This window comes from Gavia stellata, chromosome 14 (genome assembly GCF_030936135.1).
Source record: "Gavia stellata isolate bGavSte3 chromosome 14, bGavSte3.hap2, whole genome shotgun sequence".
In the NCBI taxonomy this organism is placed as follows: Eukaryota; Metazoa; Chordata; class Aves; order Gaviiformes; family Gaviidae; genus Gavia; species Gavia stellata.
This window is the reverse complement of record NC_082607.1, coordinates 21,066,331-21,089,783: the sequence shown is the minus strand read 5'-3', so window position 1 is coordinate 21,089,783 and position 23,453 is coordinate 21,066,331. Positions and strand designations below refer to the sequence as shown.

The window sequence follows — 23,453 nt, the reverse complement described above, 5'->3', positions numbered from 1 at the left end:
CCGGGGCGGATCGGGCCCAGATGCTCGCACGCACATTAACGGGCAACACGGCCGGAGCTCCTCCGTGCCTGCTGCACGGGCAGGCTCGGGCGAGGTGCCGCCGGGCAGTACGGCGGGATGCGCTCCCCGTCTGAGCCAGGCCGGGGCCGTGCCCGCGTGCCGCCCGCAGCTCCGCCGCTTCCCCAGGGCACGGGCTGCGCACAGCGGCCGCCCGCAGCTCGCTCCGGCGGGGGCCACCGCTAGCGACGCCTCTGCGAAGGCGCCGGCTCCCGCGGGGGCGCGGCGAGGGCTGCTCTCCCGGGACGGCACCGGCTTCCCCGCCGCCGCCCCGCACACAATAGCGGCCGGGGCAGCCCCGCGCCGCCGCCGCCGCCGGCGGAGTGACGGGCGGGGCCGGGGCGGAGGCGGGGCCGGCGGCGGGGGGCGGTCTCCGGGCGGGGGCGGCGGGGCGCTTCCTGCCCGCCCTGGCGGAGCGCCGTCCCGCGGGGCGCCCGCGCCGCAGAGCCAGGCGGAAGGAGGCGGAGGAGGGAGCGGAGCTGCCCGGCCCGGTCCTGCCGCCGTGTGCGCGCCGGTGTGAGCCTGCTGCCGCGGGGAGCGTGTGCCGGGGGACGCTGCCGCCCCAGCCCCGCGTCCGGCCCTGCGGCTCCTCCGTGCTCGCCTCGCCCCGCTGCGCACAGGTAACCGCGGAGAAGGAGGCGCGGCGCAGAGCAGAGCAGCCTGCCCCGGCCGCGATGCTGCGGGCCGCCCTTCCCTGCCGGGGCCGCGGGCGCTGCTGCCACTGACAGCCGAGCCTGCGCCGGGCCACCTCTGCCGGGACGCAGACTTTCCTTTCTTTTTGTTTATTCTGCTGTTCTTGAGATACCGCTATCCTCCTTCCAAGGACTGCGGGCAGGTCCTGTCTGACTGTATTGGATTTTTACCCATCTATCTTGATTACCTGTCTGAAAGTATATTTATTTTTAATAAAAGAAAAAGTGGAGCCACAAATCCAGTTGATATCACGTTCCCCTTTCTGTGGAGTCCGGTTTATTTCTGCAGTTAAAAAAGTTTACTCCCCCATCCCCTTCCAGTTTTATTGACACTGAGGATGAAGAAGGATTTGCAAGTGAAAGCGCCTTGAAATACAACATCTTTTAGAGAGAGCTCTGCAGTTCGCCTGTTGAGTCTCGAATTCCACCCTTTGCCCCTGCTGAATCCACTGTTCTGCCCTTTACTCTCTGGGGTAAAAAACCAAACAACAACAACAAAAACCCGAGGAAAAAAAAAATACCTTTGGCAGCAGGGAAGCTTTGTGTGACTGACCCAACGAGCTACAAGTGTCCAGTTTCTGAAAAGAAGAAAACTCTTTTGTCTTCAGCAGATCAGTAGGTAAGAGACGTGCTCATGGCACAAGGGACTCGGCATTCATTCTTGCAGCCTAAACCTGGGACTTAGATTGGCTCTCTTCTCTGTCAGCTTTTGCCCATCACTTGTCTCTTCTGTAAAGCTTACTCTTCATCTAGCAAAATTCTTGCAAAAAATACACTTGTCCACCCATTTCACCACTGACAGTAAATAGTAGCCAAAATTAAGTGATGTACTTGTCTGTAATTGGATAAAGTAAAATTCTGTGGAAGTCGCTGAAGTGCGTTTGTGTCAGGCTGTGTTTGAAAGCAGCCGCGTTTCTTGTTGTGTTCTTGTGAGAAAATAATCGCAGTCATTGTGCTTGTAATCCACGTGTCAAGATTGTCTTTGCTCGTCATGCTTCACGGAGAAGCATGTATGTGCGTTTACGTATGCACGTGTGCAAACAGGGCTTCCACAATCAGTTGAGATTTCTTGTTTCACGCTGGAATTTGTTTTACGTTAAGTGCTTTACTACTGTGTCACAAGGTGTAAAAGTGTTGAACCCATAATTAACACGCCTTAACAGATTATTGAACATGGCTAGGAACATGCTTGGCACTGTACAGAATGAGTATGAGGATGTGTTTTCTTTGTTTTGAGATATTTTTAAAGTAAGGCTGAAAACGCAGCAGGGACATGTGCACATAATAACTGGACGGAGGCCCAGTCTCTGTGCAGGGAAGCATATTTTGTAGCATACTCCTTTCTCTAGGGGCCAAGTGCTGAATGTGTGCTGTTTTACAAGTGATAATACCGCTGTGAATTTCTCATTTTCCTTCTCCCCAACTCTGTACCCACATACCCATTTCCCCACGGCCAGAGTTTCATTGCTTCGAGTCTTTTGTGCAAGGGAAGGACCTGTGGAATTTCGTGTGGCTGGTAGTAGGACTCCTCTTCGCAGGGAGGATTATATTGTTCCCTGTGGAAACACACAGCATCCCCCAGCCGGAGGATCTGGCTGTTTATGTGGTGAAACCAGCCTTGACATCATGCTGTTCCCTGCTGCGTGGGTTTTTCCTGTAGATGATACAGGAAATGCTAAATATTGGTCTGTTGTGGTCCCTGTTTCTTCCCCCGCCTCCCCTGGAGGGATTTCTGTGGGGAAAAAAGAGTGGAAAAGGTGTGCTGTCCCATTCCTCCCTTAGAGGGGGGGCAGCAAGTCAGCATGCTCTGAGCTGATGGACCCTCAGAGAACTGAGTGTCTGCTGAGGTTCAACAGCCAGCGGGGCACCTCGCGAGGGGACTGGGGCAGGTGACTGACCAGGATCCATCTTGCGGGAGCGGACATGGCATAAGTTTTGCCTGCTGTCTCACTCTTTTCTGCTACTCTTGACTTTTCCTGGGGACTCAGCCTTTCTGCCAAATCAGGGTGGGAAGACAAGGACTACCTTCTTGAGCTTGCCCTACACCCTTCTGCTGCTTCTGTGTGAGTGATGGGCAGCATCAGGTCGGTTTTTCAGGGCTGATATAAAAACATGAACCCTATCATCAAGATCATGACCCTGTTAAATCTTTGGGTCAGCCTTTCACCAGGGTTACCTCAGTGACTGCTCCTCCTAGGAGCAGGGTCATGAGCTGACCCTGGAAAAATTCATCCCATAGTTGAAGTTGCAGGTTAATCTGGGGCACTTGGTCTCCCTCTCTTTTTTTTCCAGGACACTTATTTGCAACGTAGCGCCTGTCCTTACAACATTCCTGGGAGCCACAAACACGACGCAGAATGATTTGTTTCTGCTCTAACGCTTTCTTGAGGAAAGAGCAGGGTTTCCAGGAGGAGGGAAAGGGGTGCCTGGTCTTGCCCCAAGCTTGTCCCCCAATCAGTTGTCTTTCTGATTCTGGAGGTGTTTTGCAGGCAGCACTGCCTGTCCTGGGGACGAGGCTGGAGGCAGAAAGGAAGCTGGGCAGTGTGGAGTAGGCAGAATGGGCCGTATAGTGGGACATGGGATTGCAGCGGTGCTGGCACCTCATAGTTGTGGTATTGTTTGGCATGACACATACTTAAATTGTGATGGCTGGTTAATATATGCATAGCATGGTTCATCATTCTACCTATTTATGGTGACAAACGACATCAGATTGTGCCATAAACATGGGAGAATCAAAGTATTGCTCTTTCCTGAAGCATGCTTGAGCGACTTTGGGCTAATGTATGCTTTGTAGCTCAGAATGCCACAGCTGGGCCACAAGGTTTTCATATGCCTGTAATACAAATATATCAAAATTCTCTGTAGTCTGTAATACAGCTCAAAGGGCAGCTGATTTAGACGTGCTTGAGTGTTAAGGTCAGGAGATCACATTCCATAGGTTACTAGATGAAAGCGCTTGAAGAGGGTATAGCATAAATATTTGATTCCTATAGAAGGGATTGGTGCAAATCCTTTTTCCCTTCGCCAAAGATGTTCTGTAGGCAAAACACCATTAGGGGGAAAAAAACCCACCAAACAACAGAAAACTTGTAACTTCTTTGTGCTAGAGAAAGCAGCATGGCAACAAGAGTGTAGTATTGTTGAATTCCACTAAAATTCTTCTCATGGGATACACCATCTTTGAGAACAGCTAAGAGAACTAATGTTTTTAAATGTAAAATGACTCATAATGCATGGGCTCTTGAAGTTGGGTTTAACATTGTATGCAAACATTGCCAGCTGGTGAGGATCTTTCTGGATAAATAAGAACTATATTTGTACAAGAAGGCTTGAATTATGTATTTCAGATGCATCCTGATTAGCATAAGCCATTCACTTTGCAAAAGAATAGCAAGAATCCCAGAAGTGTAGATAACTTAATAGTTCTCTTGTTCTCTTTATCCTGTCTTTTATCAGCAGACTGACCAATCTTTTTGTTTATTTAGAAATAAGGTTGCATTGCTTTACTGCCACGTTTTCCTAACCATGACAGTGATATTGACGATTTGCAGCCCCCAAGTTCTCAAAACATAAACGCTTCTCCCTCTTCTATCCCTTCCTTTTGTCTCCACTTGAGTGTAATGTGATTTATTTTTTGGGGGGGTGGTGGTGTTTTTTTTGATGGAGCAACTTGCACCATTTAACTGTATAGCACCCAGCACAATGATGTCTTGGTCCATGGCTAGGGCTCACTGTCACTACAGTGAATGAACAACTGAAGTAAAATTTCAGCTTGTTAAAGGCTTTATTTTCTTCATGTGGAGCAAAATCTGGTGTAGGTTTAGGTTGTTGCCGTATTAATGTATCTGCAGAGATAAGTCTTTAATTCTGGAATTATCAACAGTCCAAGTGTGTGTTAATGTATAAATACTTCAAGCTGTGAATGAATATATCTGTTCATACCTCTCTTGGGGCAGAACTCCGTTTTGCAGTTCTTGCTTCATTCTTACTGACAGCTTTTAAAGAGCTGCAGAACTGTAACCCGACCGAAAGACAAAGCCCAATATAAGAAAGTTCTTACACGTTAAGAGTTGTATTAAACAAAAACCTGGCTCCAAACACCTGTAAATTACGAGATTCTCCATTCAGTGCAGAATATGGTGTGTGTTAGGTTCTGTTCTGAATTAAAAAGAAAACTATGACCTTGTTCTTGGCAGAAGGTTCTTGGACTATTAGATGTTCCCACTTTGGGGTGAAGTGTAAATGCTTTCAGAATAAAGTAAGATGCCTGTTTTCCCCCATCTAACTGTTGTTGCACATTCCCATATTTCAAGGTATTTTTCAGACACTTACTTTTGAAGAAGTCTTCTCAAGGGTTTCCTAATTGAAACAGCCTTATGGATTTTTTTTCCTCCTTGCTATTGTGGACGATATAGTGGGAGTGGAATGTCCTTGGTTGCCAATGTTTGCTGCTAGGTATCCCCCTTCCATGGAGACCGAATGTTTATAATAGTGTGAGAACAGCCATTCTTGGTGATTGGCAATAAGGTTGAAGGCTCTCTTTCTCCTCTTCTATCCACTGAAATACAAGAGAGGACTTGGATCTCTTGGTTCTTCATAGAAGTGTTCCAAATTGCCTATTGCTGGGGTTATAAAGTTTCAGGAAGCACTAGAGGATTTGTCAAAATGATTTAGTCCATTGTGTTGAATCTAGGCCACAACTGATTTCTGTAAGCTCATTTTCTGCTTTCAGGAATTCTTTGCTTGTCTTACTTTCTGATGAGTAGTTACTTTCTAGATTAGACTTTCATCTACCTCTGGTGCCTGATCTTCTTTCTGTATGTGCCCCATATATGGCATCATCATATTGTAGGCTTTAAATCATTGTCTTTATGAAACAGCAGGCACATAGCTGGCCCATGAGGCCAGTTTGGCTGCAGGAGCTTTTCAGTTGTTAAACCCTTTTAGACAGGAGAGAGTGTATTCCCAAATGGCTCTGGAATGCGGCACAGGAAGAATTGCGTACTGCAGCCTCCATGCCACGGCCATACCTTCAGCTTTTGCAGAAGTATTTGGTTCATGCTTTGACCAGATCTGATGCTGAAATTGTATCCACGTGAAAATACTGTACTGTATGCAGAACTCTAAAGTCAGCAAATATCCAAATCTTGCACACTACTTGGCTCTTCAGAGTAGCCTTGAAAAGTAATCTTCAAGACAGAAAAAAAAATCTCAACACCTTTGGGGAATAATAATGTAAAAGAGTTCCTAGGAGCAATTAATTTTTAAATATGCAGTATAATATTTGTCTTACTTGCCTACTATGCCTGTAAGTGAAAAGAGTTTTTCCGGGTTGATGAAATTTGTGTTTACCTAGACACTTGGATGTAATTTTTTAAGTAAGAATATATTTGAAACTTACCTGTGTAAAAATGGCCATTCAGGGCAAACCAGACATTTGATGTAAGCGGGAGATCGGTGAATGAGGAATGAATGGGTGAATGAATAGGAATAGGTGAATGAATAGGAACAGAAAAGAAAAAGTTGTGAACAAAACAAAAAACTGAGAACAAAATGAAAAGGCCTGTGGAAACAGAGTTCTCAAAGCCTTAAAATCATGTCTGAGTAGAATAGTGATTATGTGAGGTGCTTAGCTTAAGTGAAGGAAGAACATGTGTTGGAGTCTCCTGTAGCGCCTGGGGATCATGAGTTGTGGGCATCCTTCATGACGGTTGTTCGATGTGGCGTGCTTTGTTGTGAGCAGCTCCCACATTGCTAGGTTGGCGCTGGAAAAGTGAGTGCTCTCTCCGGTTTCTAATAGCTGAATCGTCTCATATTTTACTGGCACGCAGTCTGCATTCTTGGTTCTGCAGAAGGGGTTCAGAGATAAATACTGCCATTCATACTTGTTGCTTTTTTACTTTTTTATCCTCTCTCAGAATGGTTGTCTAGTTTGGTTGTGTCTAAGCTTAAAATAACCTTTTATTTTTTAAAATACTAAATATTTGAAAAATCTTTGGGAGTTTGGAGAGGTCTTTGGTCATTTTCCTTGATAACTACTGTTGGACTATATAAGGTTCTTCAGTATTGGTTAGAATATAGAACCAAGATTTTGTTTAAACCATAAAAGTTCAATGATCTATCCAAAATGGTTTTTAAAGGCCTTGCTATTATTTGTATTAGCAAAGTACTTACAGTGTCTAATTGTAGTTCAAGATGCTGTTGAGCAGTTCTCTTATATGAATGTCTATGAATTAAGCCAATTTAAGTTTTTGTTTAATGAATTAATTAGCATTTGTAAGACCTTGTCTAAGAGTTGTATCACAGTAATGTTTGTTTGCTTTAAAATGCTTTGTGTTTCTACACAACTTGTTTTTTAAAAGAATAACGTAATCTCTTAGGATTATTTACTGTAACCCTCAGGGAAAGTAATTCCACATTTCAGTGACTTTGTTCACTTCAGGGTTTGGTGGACTTTTCCTGCTGTTCTAATTTGGGTGGTTCTGTGTCTAGCTGAAACAAATCTTATTGCTTCATACTAGGGCTAGCCTGTCTTGTTGTGGGGCTGGGGAAAAACAGGGTGGGAAAACCTATCTTCCTAGTTTTCTCATTGTCTTTCTGAAAAGAAACAAAGCTGAAACCTCCTCTGTATTTCGGAACGTAATAACAGTGTAAGGGAGCCTGCAGAGGTGCACAAGGAATTGGTAATCCCTAGTTTACTGAAATCATCACGACTGAATGCTGATATTCGTATTAGGTAAAACCAAATTTAAAACACTTTTTTGCTGCAGAATGATAAAGATTGAGGAGACTGCGAGCAATTGTAGTCTATTCCATCCTTCTTTTGGGTAAGGTCAGGGAACCGTAGAGAGCAGGCAGAAAAGAGCACTCCAAAGTAACATGAAAAAACCCAGCTTTTCCTGTTACCGCATTGGGATTGGGTGTGGAGCACTTGGATCTTGTTTAAAAAAAGAAAAAGTAATCAAAAAATCCTAGCACCCATGAAGGGAAGAGTGGATTTACCACCTGGCAAAAGACCAGTGCATTTCTGCTTTGGGGAAGTAGGGATGGCAAGAGAAAATTGACATGGGAGGCCACCGGCCCCATCCCAAACTGCTCAGGTGGCATTTTGAAGGGATGTTTCCGTGGAGCAATCTAAAAGGCTTGAAATGGAGATCAGGGCCCAAGACAGTGCTTGTGGGAGGCAGACGGTTCTGAGGGAGCGCTTCAGCGATGTGTTGCCTTGCAAGACACAGGACAGCAGGTTTTCCAGCCCCAGTGAGGCCCTAGCAGTCACATCCCTTCCCTGTTCCTCAGGCAGTGGGGAGCTCAATGCATTTCCTGCTGCAAGCACTGCTGGCATTGACGACAGCTCTGAATGAGAGCTGGGGCAAAGGTAATTATTTTGGATTTGTGCTTAAGGAGCAATGTGTTACCTGTGGTTTCTGCGCATTCAGTGAGGTTCATTTTAGCACATCTCAGTGCTTAAGTAGCTTAAGATCGTGGTGTGTTATTAGTTGCTGACACTGCACCATCAAAACACAAACATGCCGATTTCCTTCATCAGGGGAATATTGTGTGGCTCCAGCTTTTTGCTTCTGCAGCTGCTAAGGATACCTTGCAGAAGTATCTTCTCCAGCTGTAGAAAATACTCAGAAAGTTCCCCTGCCTTCTGCTTGCCCGAGATCTGGGATACCTACATCCTCAATCAAAACCGTTTAGGCAGGATCTATGCTTAAAATATTTGCTGCTCCTTTTATTATGGAAAGTCTTTCTAGTAGTGATGAAGTTTATATTAGCAAGGAAGAAGTTTTGCTGTATGGTTTACACAAGGTTTCCTAAGTAATATACCTAAAAACAATTATTTCCTAGTGTAACTGCATCTGCTTTAGAGTGGTTGCTGGAATAGTTACATTGAAAGAAATCAATTCCCGAGTGACATAGTTGTGGCAACAAAAACATACATGTAGGCCAGGACTTAGCCAATCAATGCTGCGCTGAAACAAATGTAGTAATATCTTCCTCCCAGTGTGGTGGTGAGGCTTAATTAATCATCTTACAAGTAATTAAAGGTTTTTACAAGGTGCATATGAAAAACCCAGGTGGTTATGATAAAAGAGCAACACCAAAACCACTTTTATAACATCCTTGCTTTCCAAAAAATTGGTGGTCTGGATCTTCTGATGGGTTTTACTTTTTTAAAAAAATGCAGATCCATCTTTTTAACCCATGCTACCCATTGAGATCCCAAAATGGGCTTGCTTTGTGATCTTGGATTGTCCCAGTACTGCATTAGGTTTGTTCCCTTCCTTGAGCCACAGCATCTCAGAATGAGCATTGCCAGCTCTGTTAGGCTGACTGACAACTGATAAGTTAACTGTATTTTAACTGTTTCTTTTTATAAAGAAAAAAAAAAAAGCAGCCCTTTGAAAAAAGGAGGGTCCGTGCCTGCTTGCTTTCCGTATTCTGTGACTAGTCCTGTTAAATTCTGTAAAACTGCCTTGTGAAATAAGAAGAACTCCTCCGTATGGGGGCTTAAAATAGTTTAAATTGTGGTAAGGCTAGAAAAAGCCAGAAAATTCCATGCTAAAGTTAGGCCATAGTGATTGTTTTCTTCTCTACACCCTTCTCCACCTGTGGTTTTTATTTGTGTCAACTTATGATACAAATTTTCAGGATGTCACAACTGACATATGAGGAAAAACTACCTTAAGGTATCATAAAACGGATATATTTGTTTGGGGAGTGTATTTCCATTGTTTTCAGGACTTAAGGCTTTAGGTTCGAATTTTGACTTTATTTTCAATGTAGATGGTGAGTCTAATCTTTTTTTTTTAATCTCACCAGCAATTAAAACAGCCTGATCCTATCGTTAGGGACAAATGATGCACTGTCAACGTTTTGCTCCCTTCTGATAATGCACATGAAACTGGTTTGCGTGTTTGAAGATTACATTTTACTCTCACATGGTTTTCATTATCTGAGAGCCCCGAGGAGAGGCCTGGACTAAATCAGTGAAGGAATGGAGAAACCACACAATGCAATGAAAATGGTGCAGAGGCATACTTGGGATAGTTGTGGGACAGGGGCTGCTGACGACAGAAGCAGGGCGCTGCCTGAGTGCTAGCAGCAGCAAGAAGTAGAGCATTCTTAAAAGACAAAACAAAACTTGATGTTGAATTAAAATTGCGGCTTGGGTTTACAACAATTCCCTGATTCTACAAGGATAATTACTGGAAATCTGTGAAGTTCCAAGCAGATGAATCTTGCTTGATATGCGCTGGGAGGCAGTCCTCTGAAATGAGACCTGATGTGACTAAACCTGTGTAAGCTTGATCTGGTTTTACCAAGAAGACATCTAAAAGGTGAGATCTTGGCCTTTATGAAGTTAGTAGCAGAGCTCCCGTCGCCTGTGCTGGAATTAGTGTTTCATTAAATATGGAGAAATTGCAGTACATGTCACTAAAGGGTTGTCTCTCTGCAGATGTGTGAGTAGTGCTTGGTAGTGCTGCATAACAGTTTAGGTAGCTGAATGGTGTGATGTATTCACAGAGAAATATTCCCAGTAAAAACAGCTGGATGAATATACCTAGATTGGTTTTGCTATTAGACCAGTATATTCAGAGTAAATCCTCTTGCCCCTCTGACTTTTGAAATTTTATGGAGGAACTTGAAATTCCATAGCATTCTTATCAAAATGCTTAAAAGCCTTGAAGGATTCGTATTTATACCAGGCTCTGTAAGTGTTTATTCTTCTCTCTTTTCTTTTTTTTTTCTTTGTAATATAAACCCTAAGTTATGTTGGTGAAGATTATAGGTACTTCTCTGTGAAGAAATTGATACTTTATAGTGAGGGAGGAGTAATTCAAAGGTCAAGTAAGGTCTTCTCAGTTTTTTCCTTAGAGATGTTATTTAGAGGTGGGTCTTCCTATGTTGATGTGTTTACTTATTTATCTCAAGCCAGACCAAGCGACTTGCTGCTTTTTCTTCAGGCCTGCCAGGCTTTCTTGCGCTGTTCTGTGCCCAAATCCCAATACCATGAGCGTTTGAGGAGAATGGTTAGTGGCTGTCGGCGAGGCAGTCTAGTCCTTGCTGAAGGTGGACTCGGTTTGGCCTGGAGAGTTGTTAGAACCGTGATCAATCTTTGGGTGTTCTGGTGGCCTCTTGCTATAATTGCCTGATGAGCTAATATAATGGGTATGCATATTATTTGCACCCCTCTGGGTGACATTGTTCTTGTTTTTAGTTAAAAGAAGGAAGTTTTTCTTGTTTGCCCAGTGACTCTGTCCTTCTGGTATGAAGATGAGTAATGTTGGCTCTGCTCCATACACCTGCTCAGTGCCACCCTCCAAGATCACCTGAGCCACAGTCAGCAGATCTAGGCAAGCAGGGACGGGACGGTTGAATGAAAGCTGGCAAGTGTTTATGGTTGGAGTCTGAAACCCACTTTTGGTTAGGAGCAGGTGCTAAAACGCTATCACAACTATGGGATTCGTTGTGTGCCGCCTTGCAGGTTTGGGTGTTGGCGCCAGACGTTGGGAACCTTTATTCTCGAGGACTATCCCAGTATGTATTCTCTCCCTTCCTCCTTCTTGGGTAGGGCTGAAATGAGACGAAGAGCATTCAGTGATAACCTGCACTATTCATTAAATAATTTTGGACCTCGCCCTTGTGAGTCTGGTGCTCCTAGCCACTTCAAAGTGAGTGTGTGTGCAGAATAGCCATGTTTCCAGTGGTCTTATAGGCACTCATGTTAAGGAAATTTTGCAGGGTCTGGCAATCAGCCTGCTGGGTTTTGCGTAGGCCATGTAGCAAAGGCATATTTCTGTTAAACAGTGGGTGACTCAGCATGTGAGCTGGTCTCTGCAATTGCCCGGGGACTTCACAGCCAGTCCTTTCTATGCTATCTCTGTTTTGTGTTCCCCTCCTTTATTACAGCGTGCAGGTATGTCTGAAGATAACTCTGCACCTAAAAAAATAACCTAAGACTTCATCTGACTGATAGCATCCCATCACCTGTTGCCAGCCAGGATAAGCAGTATCACATGCACATCTTTTAAGAAAAATACAGAATTACTTAGCAAAATTTACTGCTTGAGTTTGAAGTCTGTCACTGGCACTGGATTGTTTCGTGTGTGAGTGACACAAAATTTAGTAGTAAAACTGAAAGTGCTTAACTGTACTCCAGCCCTTTGAGGTGGTGAACCTGTTCCCATCCCACCTGATGCGTAAGCTAATTAGCTTCTTGGCTAAGCAGTAATTCTGGGCAAGTATGTACAGGCTGTCCTCACAGGGACTCTTGCATTCCTCTAAGTTTCACAAGCTAAAGAAAGATGCTTCTCTTCGCTTGTGAGGTTATTATTGCTCCATGCCGGTTAATTGAGCTATGGCATTATAGCCACTCATCAAACAGTGGTGAGTAGCTCACTTGTCTAAGCTTGTTTATTTTTATAATGCTGAAAAATATTTGCATGCTGTACAGAAATGTGCTACTTTGGTTCCTTACAGCCTGGCAGTATTATCATTTTAAATTCTTCATAAATCGTTCTTCCTCAAGAGGGACTGGCAAGGTTCCTATGCATAATTACATGATGTTTAAGACAGAAGCCGCAGCTACTGAGTTTTTACACAATGCCCTGCAAACATGGGTCTTCTCTTCCTTCAATAGTACCTACGCTACTTCCCCTTTTATGCCCATTCCTGATCTCAGCATGGTTACGTGCAACACTATTTGTAATTCCTGTGTTAGCTCTACCAGTTCTAGACTCTGATGTTTCGCTCAAGAACATGCGGATATAAAGTTACCATGAATAATTTCAGACTAGAAGTTAGAATAGGGTAGTAAGATGATAGAGCTACGATGCTCAGGAACAAACTGCGAAATTGGTTCAGCCTGGGAAATCTACCTCACAGTGCTTCCTTGGAACAGAATTGGTCTACAACTGTATTTCCCTTTTGAAAAGCAAGGTGTTTCTAGGCTTTGTGGTTATGAAGAGTGCACCATCCAGTCCATAAGCCAGTACAGTTTTGCAGAGTTGTTGGTAGTCTGAATTCAGCCCTATCCATTGTAATAGATTTAGGCTAAACCCCCAAATATATGTGTTTAAATGGCTACGGAACCTATTCCAATTTCCTTCCAGCTCTATCATAACAACTTTTCCAGTACACCTCACTAATTTCCATCTTTGGCACACTGAAAACTGAAATTACTGGAAGAGCCTAACACAAATAGAATTTGGTGTCCAAATAAATAACACATGGGCTTCAGTACCGATTGTGCTGTTCATTTTTGTGTTTCATTACATAAAAAAGTTAATTCACTGGTTTTGCCATGAGTTTCCAGCTTGCTCAGAAAGCAGATTCCAGGAATGCTGCCACCCAAGTTAGTTGCACAAGATTTTCTTTGTTAATTAAAAATAATGGGATAAAACTGGAAAAACTAGGCTTAATGCTAACAGTTGGTATTTAAAGAAAGTGGATTTGTTGGCCAGAATATCTTCATATTGTATTTCAGTCCACCTTTTGTTTTGGATTTCCAGGCTGATTCCTAGTTTATATCCACACTAAAATTAGTAGTATTCAGTTCCAGCGAATACTTTCAGTGTGAACTATGCCCTCCCTTCATCGAATCAGCAGAATAAGCTTGCGTTGCTGTGAAGTGAAACTCTGTGTGTGAAATGGTTGCATACAGAATTACTTCCTTGAGCATTTGAAGGAGTTAAACATGCACAGATTGAATTTGTCTGTCAAGAAAAACTTTACGGCAGAGAGGCAGAATCTCAAGCTGGGTTGTATCTTTGTATTAAAAAAATAAACACACACATGCACCCTTTAGATTTTTCCAGTTGAGACAAAAGAAATCTTTGGGTGGAAAGGCAGCATCATATTGCATAATAAAAGCCTTTTTATGCTCTAATAAAAAGGGTTGCTTAGGGCAACTTTTTTAAAAAAAAGAAAAAAGAAAAAGAGAAGAGTCGGTGATGATACTGGTACGAGGGGGACAAGGAATCCTTAACTTCTGTTGTGCAACACTGGGAAAAGAGGCTAGAAATTGCTCTAGTTATCTGCTATCTTAATGCCTGGTTTAAAGGTTCTTTACTGCGTATTTGCTGGCAGCTGTTTTCAATATATCCCTCTTGAGCTAAGTCACCAGTTAAGAATTTGACATTAGATGTTTTTTTCAACCACCATCTTGAAGTACCATACCACACAACACAGCCTTGTTCCCTAGTTAGATATTGTTCATGTGCCTTGAAATTGCTGTTGACACCTCAAGTATTTAACTTGCAGATCTGAGATAATTTTTCTTGGGTGTGGATGTGTGCCATAATAAGACAGAGACAGAAGTATCCACGTCTGCATTCCTTCACTACATCTGTTCACTTTATTTTTTGCAACATTCCAGGAAATTAAGTTAAATTACACATCTCAATGAATATTTTTAATTTCACTAGTTCTGTTTTAATTGCCTGCCCTTAAAGTACAAGCACACCGAATGCACAATAAGTTCCACTTCTTTTGCGTCGTTTGCCTTTTTTTTAGGACACCTTCAGTAGCAGATTTAACTGTTTCTTGAGTAACACCCCTAAATACACATTTTTCTGTGTTCTCCTGATTCTCCCCTCAATGGTTAAAGTTTCTTTAGTGCTTTATACTCTGAGAGGGAAAAGTAATGTAATTAAATAATGTTTTGGGAATTAGAGCTGTGCTCTGCAATATATTTTTGGCATATACTTTGTCAGTGTCCTTTTCTTCCCCTCACTTTCCCAGTCTGTAAAATAAAGCTAATATTCATATACCGATCATTCTGACAGTAATTTCAGAGGCATAATTTGTTGAAGTTTATAAAGCATTTAACCATATCAGCTTTCATCAAAGGATTTCTGCTGATACAGTTTAAAATATACAGCACCACTGGAAAAGGAGCCATAAGCACAGGATATCATCATCTGTGCTGCAGCTTTCATTCTTAGCAAAAAATAAAACAATGGAGTTAAAGAATTAGCGGGTTTTAATCACTGTTTCACTTGGAGGCACAGATGGGACAAAGCATTACTTGGCAACATTTAATCTTGGAGCAGAAATTGTCATGATTAAAGCAGCAGCTGGAGTAGATTGTTAGGGACAGGGGGGTTCATTCATCCTAAAGGGATCAAAATTGCTGGGCTCCGGGAGAAAACAAGAAGCTACAAAAGAAAAATCTGAAATATCGGCCAAGGTTTATTATTTCTAGGGTCTCATCTGCTGATTAAAATTATGTTTTCAATGCTTTCCTCAGAATTATTTTGGAAGCGAGGAGAGTATCAAGTGATCTGGCCTACTGAAGAGGAGACTGAAGCCATCTCAGAGTGGAGATTTTGGACTTGCGGGAGGAAGGCTGTGTGTTACCCCCCATGTGGCAGAACTGCTCCTCCTTACCAAGGAAGTCAAAGTGAAGGAAATAGGTATGTGCCACTTCAAATAGGATTTCAGAAGAATCATGTTCCAGGCCACTTAACAGGGCCTGAATTCCTAGTTTGGTGAGGCAGCCTGGAATGAGGTGGATTTTAACTTTCTCTTCATTAACATTTGCAGAAGGGTTCTGTCTGCCTGACGCATTGAGGCCTTCTGTTACAGGTAGACTCCTGGCCTGAGGGGGGAAACCGGGTGGTTGTGGAGACGCAGAACAAAGCAGACCCTTCAGGTCTCCTGACTCCTGCAGTCCATCCCTGGTTCTGCCATGGAACAAGCTGTTGGGAGTGAGTTACCTTTTGCTAAGGTGCAATGTTATACAGAAAAAAGGTGTCAAAATAAAGTGCTAGAATACCAATGTGCATTCTGCTGTCAGGGCAGAGCCACAGCTTAGCCAACAAGTAAGGCATAGTTTCTATTCTGAGCTGTTCTAGCTCAAAGGTAGCTCTGCTTTTAGTTAAATGTCTCAAAGGTATCATTAATTTTGGCTATTTCAACTCATGCAAGGCCAATGGGCTTGAGTTTCCATGACAAATTCCTGACTCCACTGGGAGACTGAGCGAAGTGTAATCACTGTTGGTCACTGACTTAATCTGTACTTAGGATGTGCTTGACATTGGCTCTTTGTGTTTCCTTCATTGGTACACAGTGTTTTTCCTGCCACTCAGAGGTCTTTTTCTGTTCCTTAGATCAGACAACTCTTTTTCCTCCTCTTGCATTTGCATGCATTCAGCTGACGATATTTAGATGTGTGAGGATTTGGTTGCCTTTGTATAGCAGAAAGTTACAGAGTCCTGACTTGCACCAGTACGTAGTCGTAGTGTTTTCTGCAGCAGGGAGACTAGGTGCTGATCTCACTCTGGGTATTTCACAACTCTAAAAACCTGCTGGCTAACGAGGTATTCATTAATTGCTTTAAACGATCTAAGCTAAGAGATTTCTTTACTTCCTTTGAACCATACACTATCTCAATGGGCCTCTTTCTTTTTTTTTTCCCCCTTAAAATTGACAAATTGCTGATTTCACCCTTTAATCCTTGTCTGCCTGGAAATATGGGAAGTGAATTTCACTACTGGTAGCCCTAAGTATAAAGCAAACAGGTCTTAGGCATTTTTACCATCATCCTGTGAGTTATATGTCTCCTTTCTGCCTGAAAGCAGCCTTGCTGTCTGAGGTATTCGGCATGCATCCCTACAGCTTGCAGTCGATTGATATTCCTATAAACTTGCAAGTCACCTTTCATCACCTTTTGAGGCTTTGCCCCCTGGCATGCAAGTCCTTCTTAGGTCAAGGGCCTTAATGACCCCCATTGTTATGGGAACCTTTGGTAATCTAACCTGTTTTTTTTCTGTATTTCAAACCATTGCTCTTAAATGTCTCTTGCTTGATCCACTCAGGCGCTAATAACCGTGTCTCCTTTCCTTAGGTCAAGGGCAGCTTTTACATTCCACCCAAAAGGCACCACAGTTTGAGATGAGGAATTCAGAAGAGCAAGCAGCTACGACAGTTTTACAGCGCCTGCTGCAGGAGCAGCTCAGATACGGAAACCCAAATGACAACCGTAACCTTCTTGCCTTACACCAGCAAGCCACAGGAAATGCCCCCCCTTTCAACAGCACTGGGAGTCCAGCATCTCAGAACGAAGGGCTGAGCTCCCAGGACCACCAGCTTGTGACTCATGCTGCCCGTCAGGAGCCCCAGGGCCAGGAGATACAGGTGGACAACAGCATCATGGAGAAGCAGCTCTCCCCGCGACTTCAGAACAGCGAGGATCTCCCGACCTATGAGGAAGCCAAAGTCCAGTCACAGTATTTCAGGGGCCAGCCGCATGCTAGTGTTGGGGCAGCCTTTTATGTAACGGGGGTCACCAACCAAAAGATGAGGACTGAAGGGCGGCCCACGGTTCAGCGGGTGAGCCCAGGGAAGGTCCACCAGGATGAAGGACTTAAGGACCTCAAGCAAGGGCACGTCCGCTCCTTGAGCGAGAGGCTGATGCAGCTATCCTTGGCCACAAGTGGTGTCAAGGCCCACGCGCCTGTCACGAGTGCGCCGCTCTCCCCCCTCTCTCCACTTTCTCCTCAGCAGTCCAGCGACCCTTACAAAAATTCTGGTTCCAATGAGTTCTACAAGAACTCAGTGCAGCCCCCTTCCCAACCCAACATGAAAGGAATGGAGCAGCGGGGTCCTCCTCCAGAGTATCCTTACAAAAACGTGTCCACCCCGTCTATGAACTGCAAACCTCAGGACTCGGGACATTTCTATAGCGACCATCGCATGAGCCAGCAGGGAAGATCTGACGGGCCTATGATGAGGTATCAACATCCCCCTGAGTACGGGTCAGTCAGGTAAGCAAGATCTTAAAACAAACTCCATGACAGCCACATAAGGAAAGACAGTATAAAACTCAGTCCATTGCCCTCACTCCTGAGGCAGGTTTTCTTTCAGCAAAGATCCTGTCTTTATTATGTGAGATGACATATTGTATTCGGCTACAGACTGTGTCTGGAAGGACTGTAACATATTTCAGTAGCTTACCTAGAGAGGCCTGACTCTTTTTAAAAAAAGAACACAAATGAAGGAAAAAAAAAAACCCACACACAAAACAAGCCAGCTTGATTTTATGGCATGGGGAAGTTCAATGCTGAGGCTCTGGAGCCTTACAAAAGGTTTGCTACAAAAGCCGAAGTTATGGTGTGATTCATTGTAGAAACTTGCAGTTACTTATTGCAAGACTTAAGCTGTTCTTTAATTACATCTGCCCAGACAAAAGATTTTTTTTAGATTTAAACAGCATCTAAATGCTATGTAGGAAAGGAGAAAGTGAATGAAAGCAGTAATGGTGCAGGTAACAAAAATCACCTGAGCTTTCTTTAGAGTTTTTCAAATTTTATTTCCAGTGGACCAAAGCGTAGGAGCGGAAAATGGAGTGTGCTTTGTGCCTCATCCCAGACTTGCTTCATTTTCCTTGCATCATTTGAAATCTCAGCCTGTTCTGGTTTCCTCTAGATAAGGAGCTAGATTTGGCTTGAGCCAAACACTGATGTCCATGTGGGTGAAGATGAAGTTTTATTCAGGTGGGCTAAAAATACAACTTTACTTTACCTGTTTCCTTACTGTCTCATCTCTGTCCAAGACCAGGTGGGATTTGGTATAATGGTTTTGGCCTCATTTTGAAGCTAAAAGGGTAATACAAAGGAGCAACAGGAGGGCGTTGCTACATAAGTAAATGGTGAAGTCTCTGTGCATTTGTGTTTGCACATACTGTGTTGTGTTTTGAGGGAAGCATGAAGAAGAAACCAGTCTGTATTTGGGAGCAGAGTCTGAGCTTTGGGGAGTTCAAATCTGCTCAGAACCTTCCTAGTGCTATGGGGAGCTATTTTCAGAGTTTGTCCACCATTGTTTGTGATCTGAAATGACTTCAGCAGCATAGAAGCCTGATGAAAAGGCCCTTTGATCTGGCTAAATAAATAATAAAGAGGCCAGGAAAAGGGGAAGTAAAGGGTTTAGGGGGGGGTAATGATTGTAGAAGCTCGTTCCAAATGTTTTTGAAAATTCAAAGGCCTCAAATCTCTGTCCACACAGGAAAGGGAAATAGATCCTTAATGGTTATGCTGCATCAGAAATACTCATAATATTATATGTAGTGAATCTGAGATGTAGCCTGCTTGCTGTTTAAGGGAGAGGTATTTGAAAACACGCCAACAGTCAGCTCCTCTAGACAGGGTGATTTTTGTCTGTATTGGATGGATCCTGGCTGCTTTGAAAGAACATGGGGGGGAAGGGGGGGGAGGAGAAAGGTTCAGCTGGCAAGGTTTCCAGTAGGGGAAGCAACTGAAATTTGTCTTCAAAGCATTCGGAATCTAATGAGGTTACTTTTTAACCTAAATAGCTGCACAGAGAAGAGGTTTCCTTTGCAAGCAAATGCTGAAGCAGTAGAACAATTGCAAGACTAATCCATAAATTACAGAGCAGCGTTGCAAAGGAAGGGAGCAAGTCCTCTATTCCCCTCCCTCTCCCACACACTTTAAGAGAAACTGTCATTTAGACAAGAAACCTTCTGTGTTACTAAAGGTGCAGCTGGGTAATGGTGTGAGGATTTTAAAGGCATACAGCTTTCAGGACTGCGTTTGCCTCGCACGAGGCAGTGCTAACGAGTGTCTTTGCAGCCTCACTGGAGTGATGAAGTATTTTGAGAGGCTCCAGTTTTCCAGCGCTGCAGCTCTGTGTTTATCGGGATTAATTTGGATTGGTAAATGTGCGCATTTTTTGAACTGTGCGTCAAGGAAACAAAGCCCCTTCTTTCTGCTCGTGAAGCCACACCCTTTTCTGCGGGTTTTTCCCCTCATTGTTCGGGGGAATTTGAGGGTGACCTAACGATGCGGTTAAATAAAACTCGTTGAGCAAGATAAACATTGGGGAATTCACAGCATTCTCATGCTTCACCCTCCCCAGTCTGGGAAAGGAATGGGCTGTGTGGTAAGTTTAAACCAGTCTGCAAACAGTTTGCCTCACCTGCTCTTGGGCGGTGTAAGTTTGGGAACACGTATATGTTCGTAATGATGTTGGTTTAATGTAAATACTGGGCATGCCGGAGGCATCTGTGCTGTTATTTGGAAATTTTAAAGAAAGTTCAGAAGAGGGCTGGCTGCATGTGAAGCTCCAAAATCCTATTCTCTCCCTAATATCTCAACTGCACTTTAGCATTCGTGATGAAGACAAACGTTCAGGTGTAAGAGGAGAAGACGGGTGCTTTGGGCTCCGTGTCCTGTGGGGTTGCAATGTCTCCTGTGTCAGAACAGCGAGAGACGAGAGATGGGGGCAGAAGGAGCTCGTGTTGATTTGGTTTTGGGTGCAGGGGAAGCTCGCTGTCTCTCCGATTCAAGCGCCATCCCCTGTTTGGAGCCCGAATGACTGAGCTCCTGCTGTGGTGATTAATCCCATTGACTTCACAGAAACTTTTTGAGAAGGATGTCTGCAGAATTTGTCCCATAATTAGTAAATCACTTCTGTGCACTGCATTCCCCTGTGCAGCATCAAAGTGGGGGATAATCAGGTATGACTAGGAAGCAGAACAAAAATGCATCGGTTTGATCTCAGCTGTCTAATCTGCTCCCTCCTGCAGTCAGCGTTTCCCAGTTTGTGCAGCAGGGCTGTGGAAGAGAAGGGAACTGTAGCTTCTTGAACACAAAACAGGCAGCAGAAGCTGGGAAGGCAGAAAAAATTTTAACGAGCCAGAGACCTTTCCTGATCTCTTCATTATTCTGCCCTCCCCACTTTGTTGCCCTACCCACAGATCTTCTGCGTGACTTGATGTTTGCAGTCCTGGCAGCCTCAGGACTCCTGATGGCTAGGTTTGCTTGCAGAGCTGCCCTTACTCCATATCTCTGTCTTCATGACTTAAAAGCTAATGTGACCCTTGTAGTTGCAGAACCATAAATCCAGGTTTGTACTTGGCCCGCGTGGTGTGTTTCTCCGATACGCGCCAGGGACTGTAAGGGAAGCAGAGATTCTTGCGTGATACAGTCTTAAAAATGAAGTGGCCCTTAAAGTTATGCTTTCAAACTTAAACACTTGTGGGAATTACTGCCCGGAGTTTTTTTCCTGTGTTTGGGGTTTTCAGGTCTTTATGACACTAAGGCAAATGAAAGGAGACTGCATAGTTTTGTTTTCCATGTATTTTGAGAGCCTTTCTGCATTTTTGCATGAAGTGGTTAGTTTGGATATAATTCTAATTGCTCCTTCAGGGTTACCCAAGGACTGATTCCCTTCTGGAGGGAAGTTTCTACTACCATTCTATCAGTAATTCTGTTAGGTGACCCTAATAGTGATTTGTATCTTAAAATTTTGTAGTCTGGCTTAAAAATCTTGAAAAGTCCAGTTGCATTCATTTACCTTTCTGAATCTCTCAGTGCAAAATTGGTTTAGCAGAGAAATAAATTCTGCAGTTCTCATGTTAATCTGAGGAATCTTGGAGCCAGGTATTTTGAACCCACAAAATATATATAAGTATTTTATAAGACAAAATTGAAAGTAGTGGGGATGCTAAAAAGTTCTTTGAACATGTATGTAAAAGTTTGCATGCAAGATCGTAAAAGGTCTAGTTGTCACTGTGAGGTTACTAGGATTTTTTTTTAAAGAGCAGATGTATTACCCGAGTTGCATTATCTTGTTTTGCTGGGCATGTAAACGCATTTGTGACATTTTGGAAGCTCTAATGCTGTTGGTAATGCAACAGAACTAGAGGCTCCCAGCTCTCATGTTGTAGCTTGAACACACAAGATTGGTATAATTTCAAGATTATGAGAGGCTTTGGATGTGAGTGCCAAGATGCTGGAAATCTTGGAAATGTATCTTGTTTAGAAATACTCAGCCATGATTTCCTAGAGTTGTTCTTTCCAATAGGTTTAAAAAAAAAAGTCATTAGCAGGTATGTTAGTACAAAGACTGTCTCTTCAGAATTTAGCTGCTGCTGTTGTTTCTCTTTGGCCATCTTTGTGTTCCTTTCATTAGTGCTCAGGTCCTGCAGAAATGGCAAGATTCTACCCATGTGTCTCTGATGGCAGAATAACGAGATGCTTTTAGTCATAATAGCTCAAATTGTTAACATTGGCATCTAAATAGTCCTCATTAGGCTTATAATAGTAACGCACTGAGATGAATGAAGTCAGTTTCTCTGAGTAACTGCTTCGGGTTGTTTTCAGACTGGAGGAGAGTATTTTGTACGTTCAAAATTGGAAAGGTGGTTTTTCACATCCATGAGGCAGACTAGCAACATCTATCTTTTGATCTAACCTCTGTAGGTCATCATAAATTAAATGGCACAGCAAGATTATTCCCTAATTGATTATAACATCAAAACAGAGGTGTGTTATGTTAGGTAAAGAATAAGCTCAAGGAGACGAGTGGTTTCTGAAGATGCAAGGTTTTAACTCTGCATGTAACTGGGTGAGCTAAGAAAGGAGCTGGAAACCAGCTGAGACAAACCAGAGGACCTTAAGCATGACATGTGACCATTTTGCCTCATTCTTCAATATGAGAACTGGCAAATAAAGGTATTTATTTCAAAATGCAATGATAAGTAGAGCTGACCTCCTGGGAGGAGAAGAACCAAATTGCTGCTACTAAACTGAACATTCCTGAGGAAGTTAATTGCACATCTCTCTTCTGCATGACCCCTAAGATCCTCACGCTGCATATGATCATCTCTGGGGAAACACAGCTCCTGAAAAGATGTTGCTGGCAGGGACCACAGTCACCTGAGTGTGAGAAAGAGAGAAACAGTTACTAGAGCAGTAATTATTTGCTTTTTTCCTAAGTGACAAAGGCTAGATTTGTTTCCCCGTTAAGGAGTTTGAGCATCAGCTTGGAGCTTGCTATGCACCTTCTCTGCCAGAAAGCAGGGAAAATGAGACATAAGATGCATGGTACTGAAATAGCGAATGCTGCGCTGGGCTGAGAATGTACTAGCTCCTACATGTGCTGCCAGCCAGATGTGAGTAATGCAGACGTTTCCTCTTTGGATGGGTATGAAGAGTTGATGCATTCTTTCTGCAGAGAACAGGAAGGATGATGCTGAGTGTTTGCACATCAGTGAGAAGCCCGTTGTGTAACCCTTTAGTTCCCAGTTCAGCTTCATGCTTGCTGTTGTCAATTGGCATGCCACTAACGCTCCTGGTGTGGTGGGAGAGCTATGCTGTGGGCTCTCTTGTACACCCAGTACCCCTACCGTACTCAGCAGAGCAAGCGCGTAGGGTCCTTCCTGTGAGCGCAGACAACCACGGGGGTATTCCGTAGCAGCTATGGCCAGGTAGCACAACAGTATGTGCTTTTCCAGCTGCAGGGTTGAACTGCATCCCAAAGGGTGGGAAATCTTATCAGAAGAGCAGGAGTGTATCAGAACACGTTTAACTGCCAGACTGGGTCTGCACTGGGCTGAGTTCTGTGCTTAAGAAGAGACTGGCTACAGCATGGAGAAGGAGTGACTTCAACTGTTGGGATAAAGAACATCCATAGAAGTTAAAGGTTGAATGTCTTTGGAGGAGGAAGCAAAACCTGCCTCCTGAGGTCATCCAAGCACGATAAATCCACACAATCTTCTAGGAGAGATTTCTTACTTGGCTAATGCAGCAGAAGTTGAGCTGGGGATCTCCTGGGAAATGTGAGCTGGTGTAGCTTGGAGTTAGTTCTGTGATAGACTCAAACATGTTATAGATTGCTAGATCTGTCTTTGATATCCTGTAGAGGTTATTGTTAGGAGCAGTAAACATACCT

General features: G+C 43.6%; 1 protein-coding gene across 1 annotated transcript in view; it reads left to right on the top strand.

Annotated features, from left to right (window-relative positions):
• The first annotated feature begins 15,120 nt into the window (after positions 1-15,120).
• The window catches only part of AMOT (angiomotin), a 33,700-nt gene continuing 25,367 nt past the window's right edge, over positions 15,121-23,453 (top strand). Inside the window, exons 1-2 of the mRNA XM_009817465.2 lie at positions 15,121-15,175; positions 16,609-17,527. Of these exons, the coding sequence (XP_009815767.1) occupies positions 16,656-17,527 (872 nt within the window). The 5' untranslated portion in view covers positions 15,121-15,175; positions 16,609-16,655. The remainder of the gene's footprint in view (positions 15,176-16,608; positions 17,528-23,453) is intronic.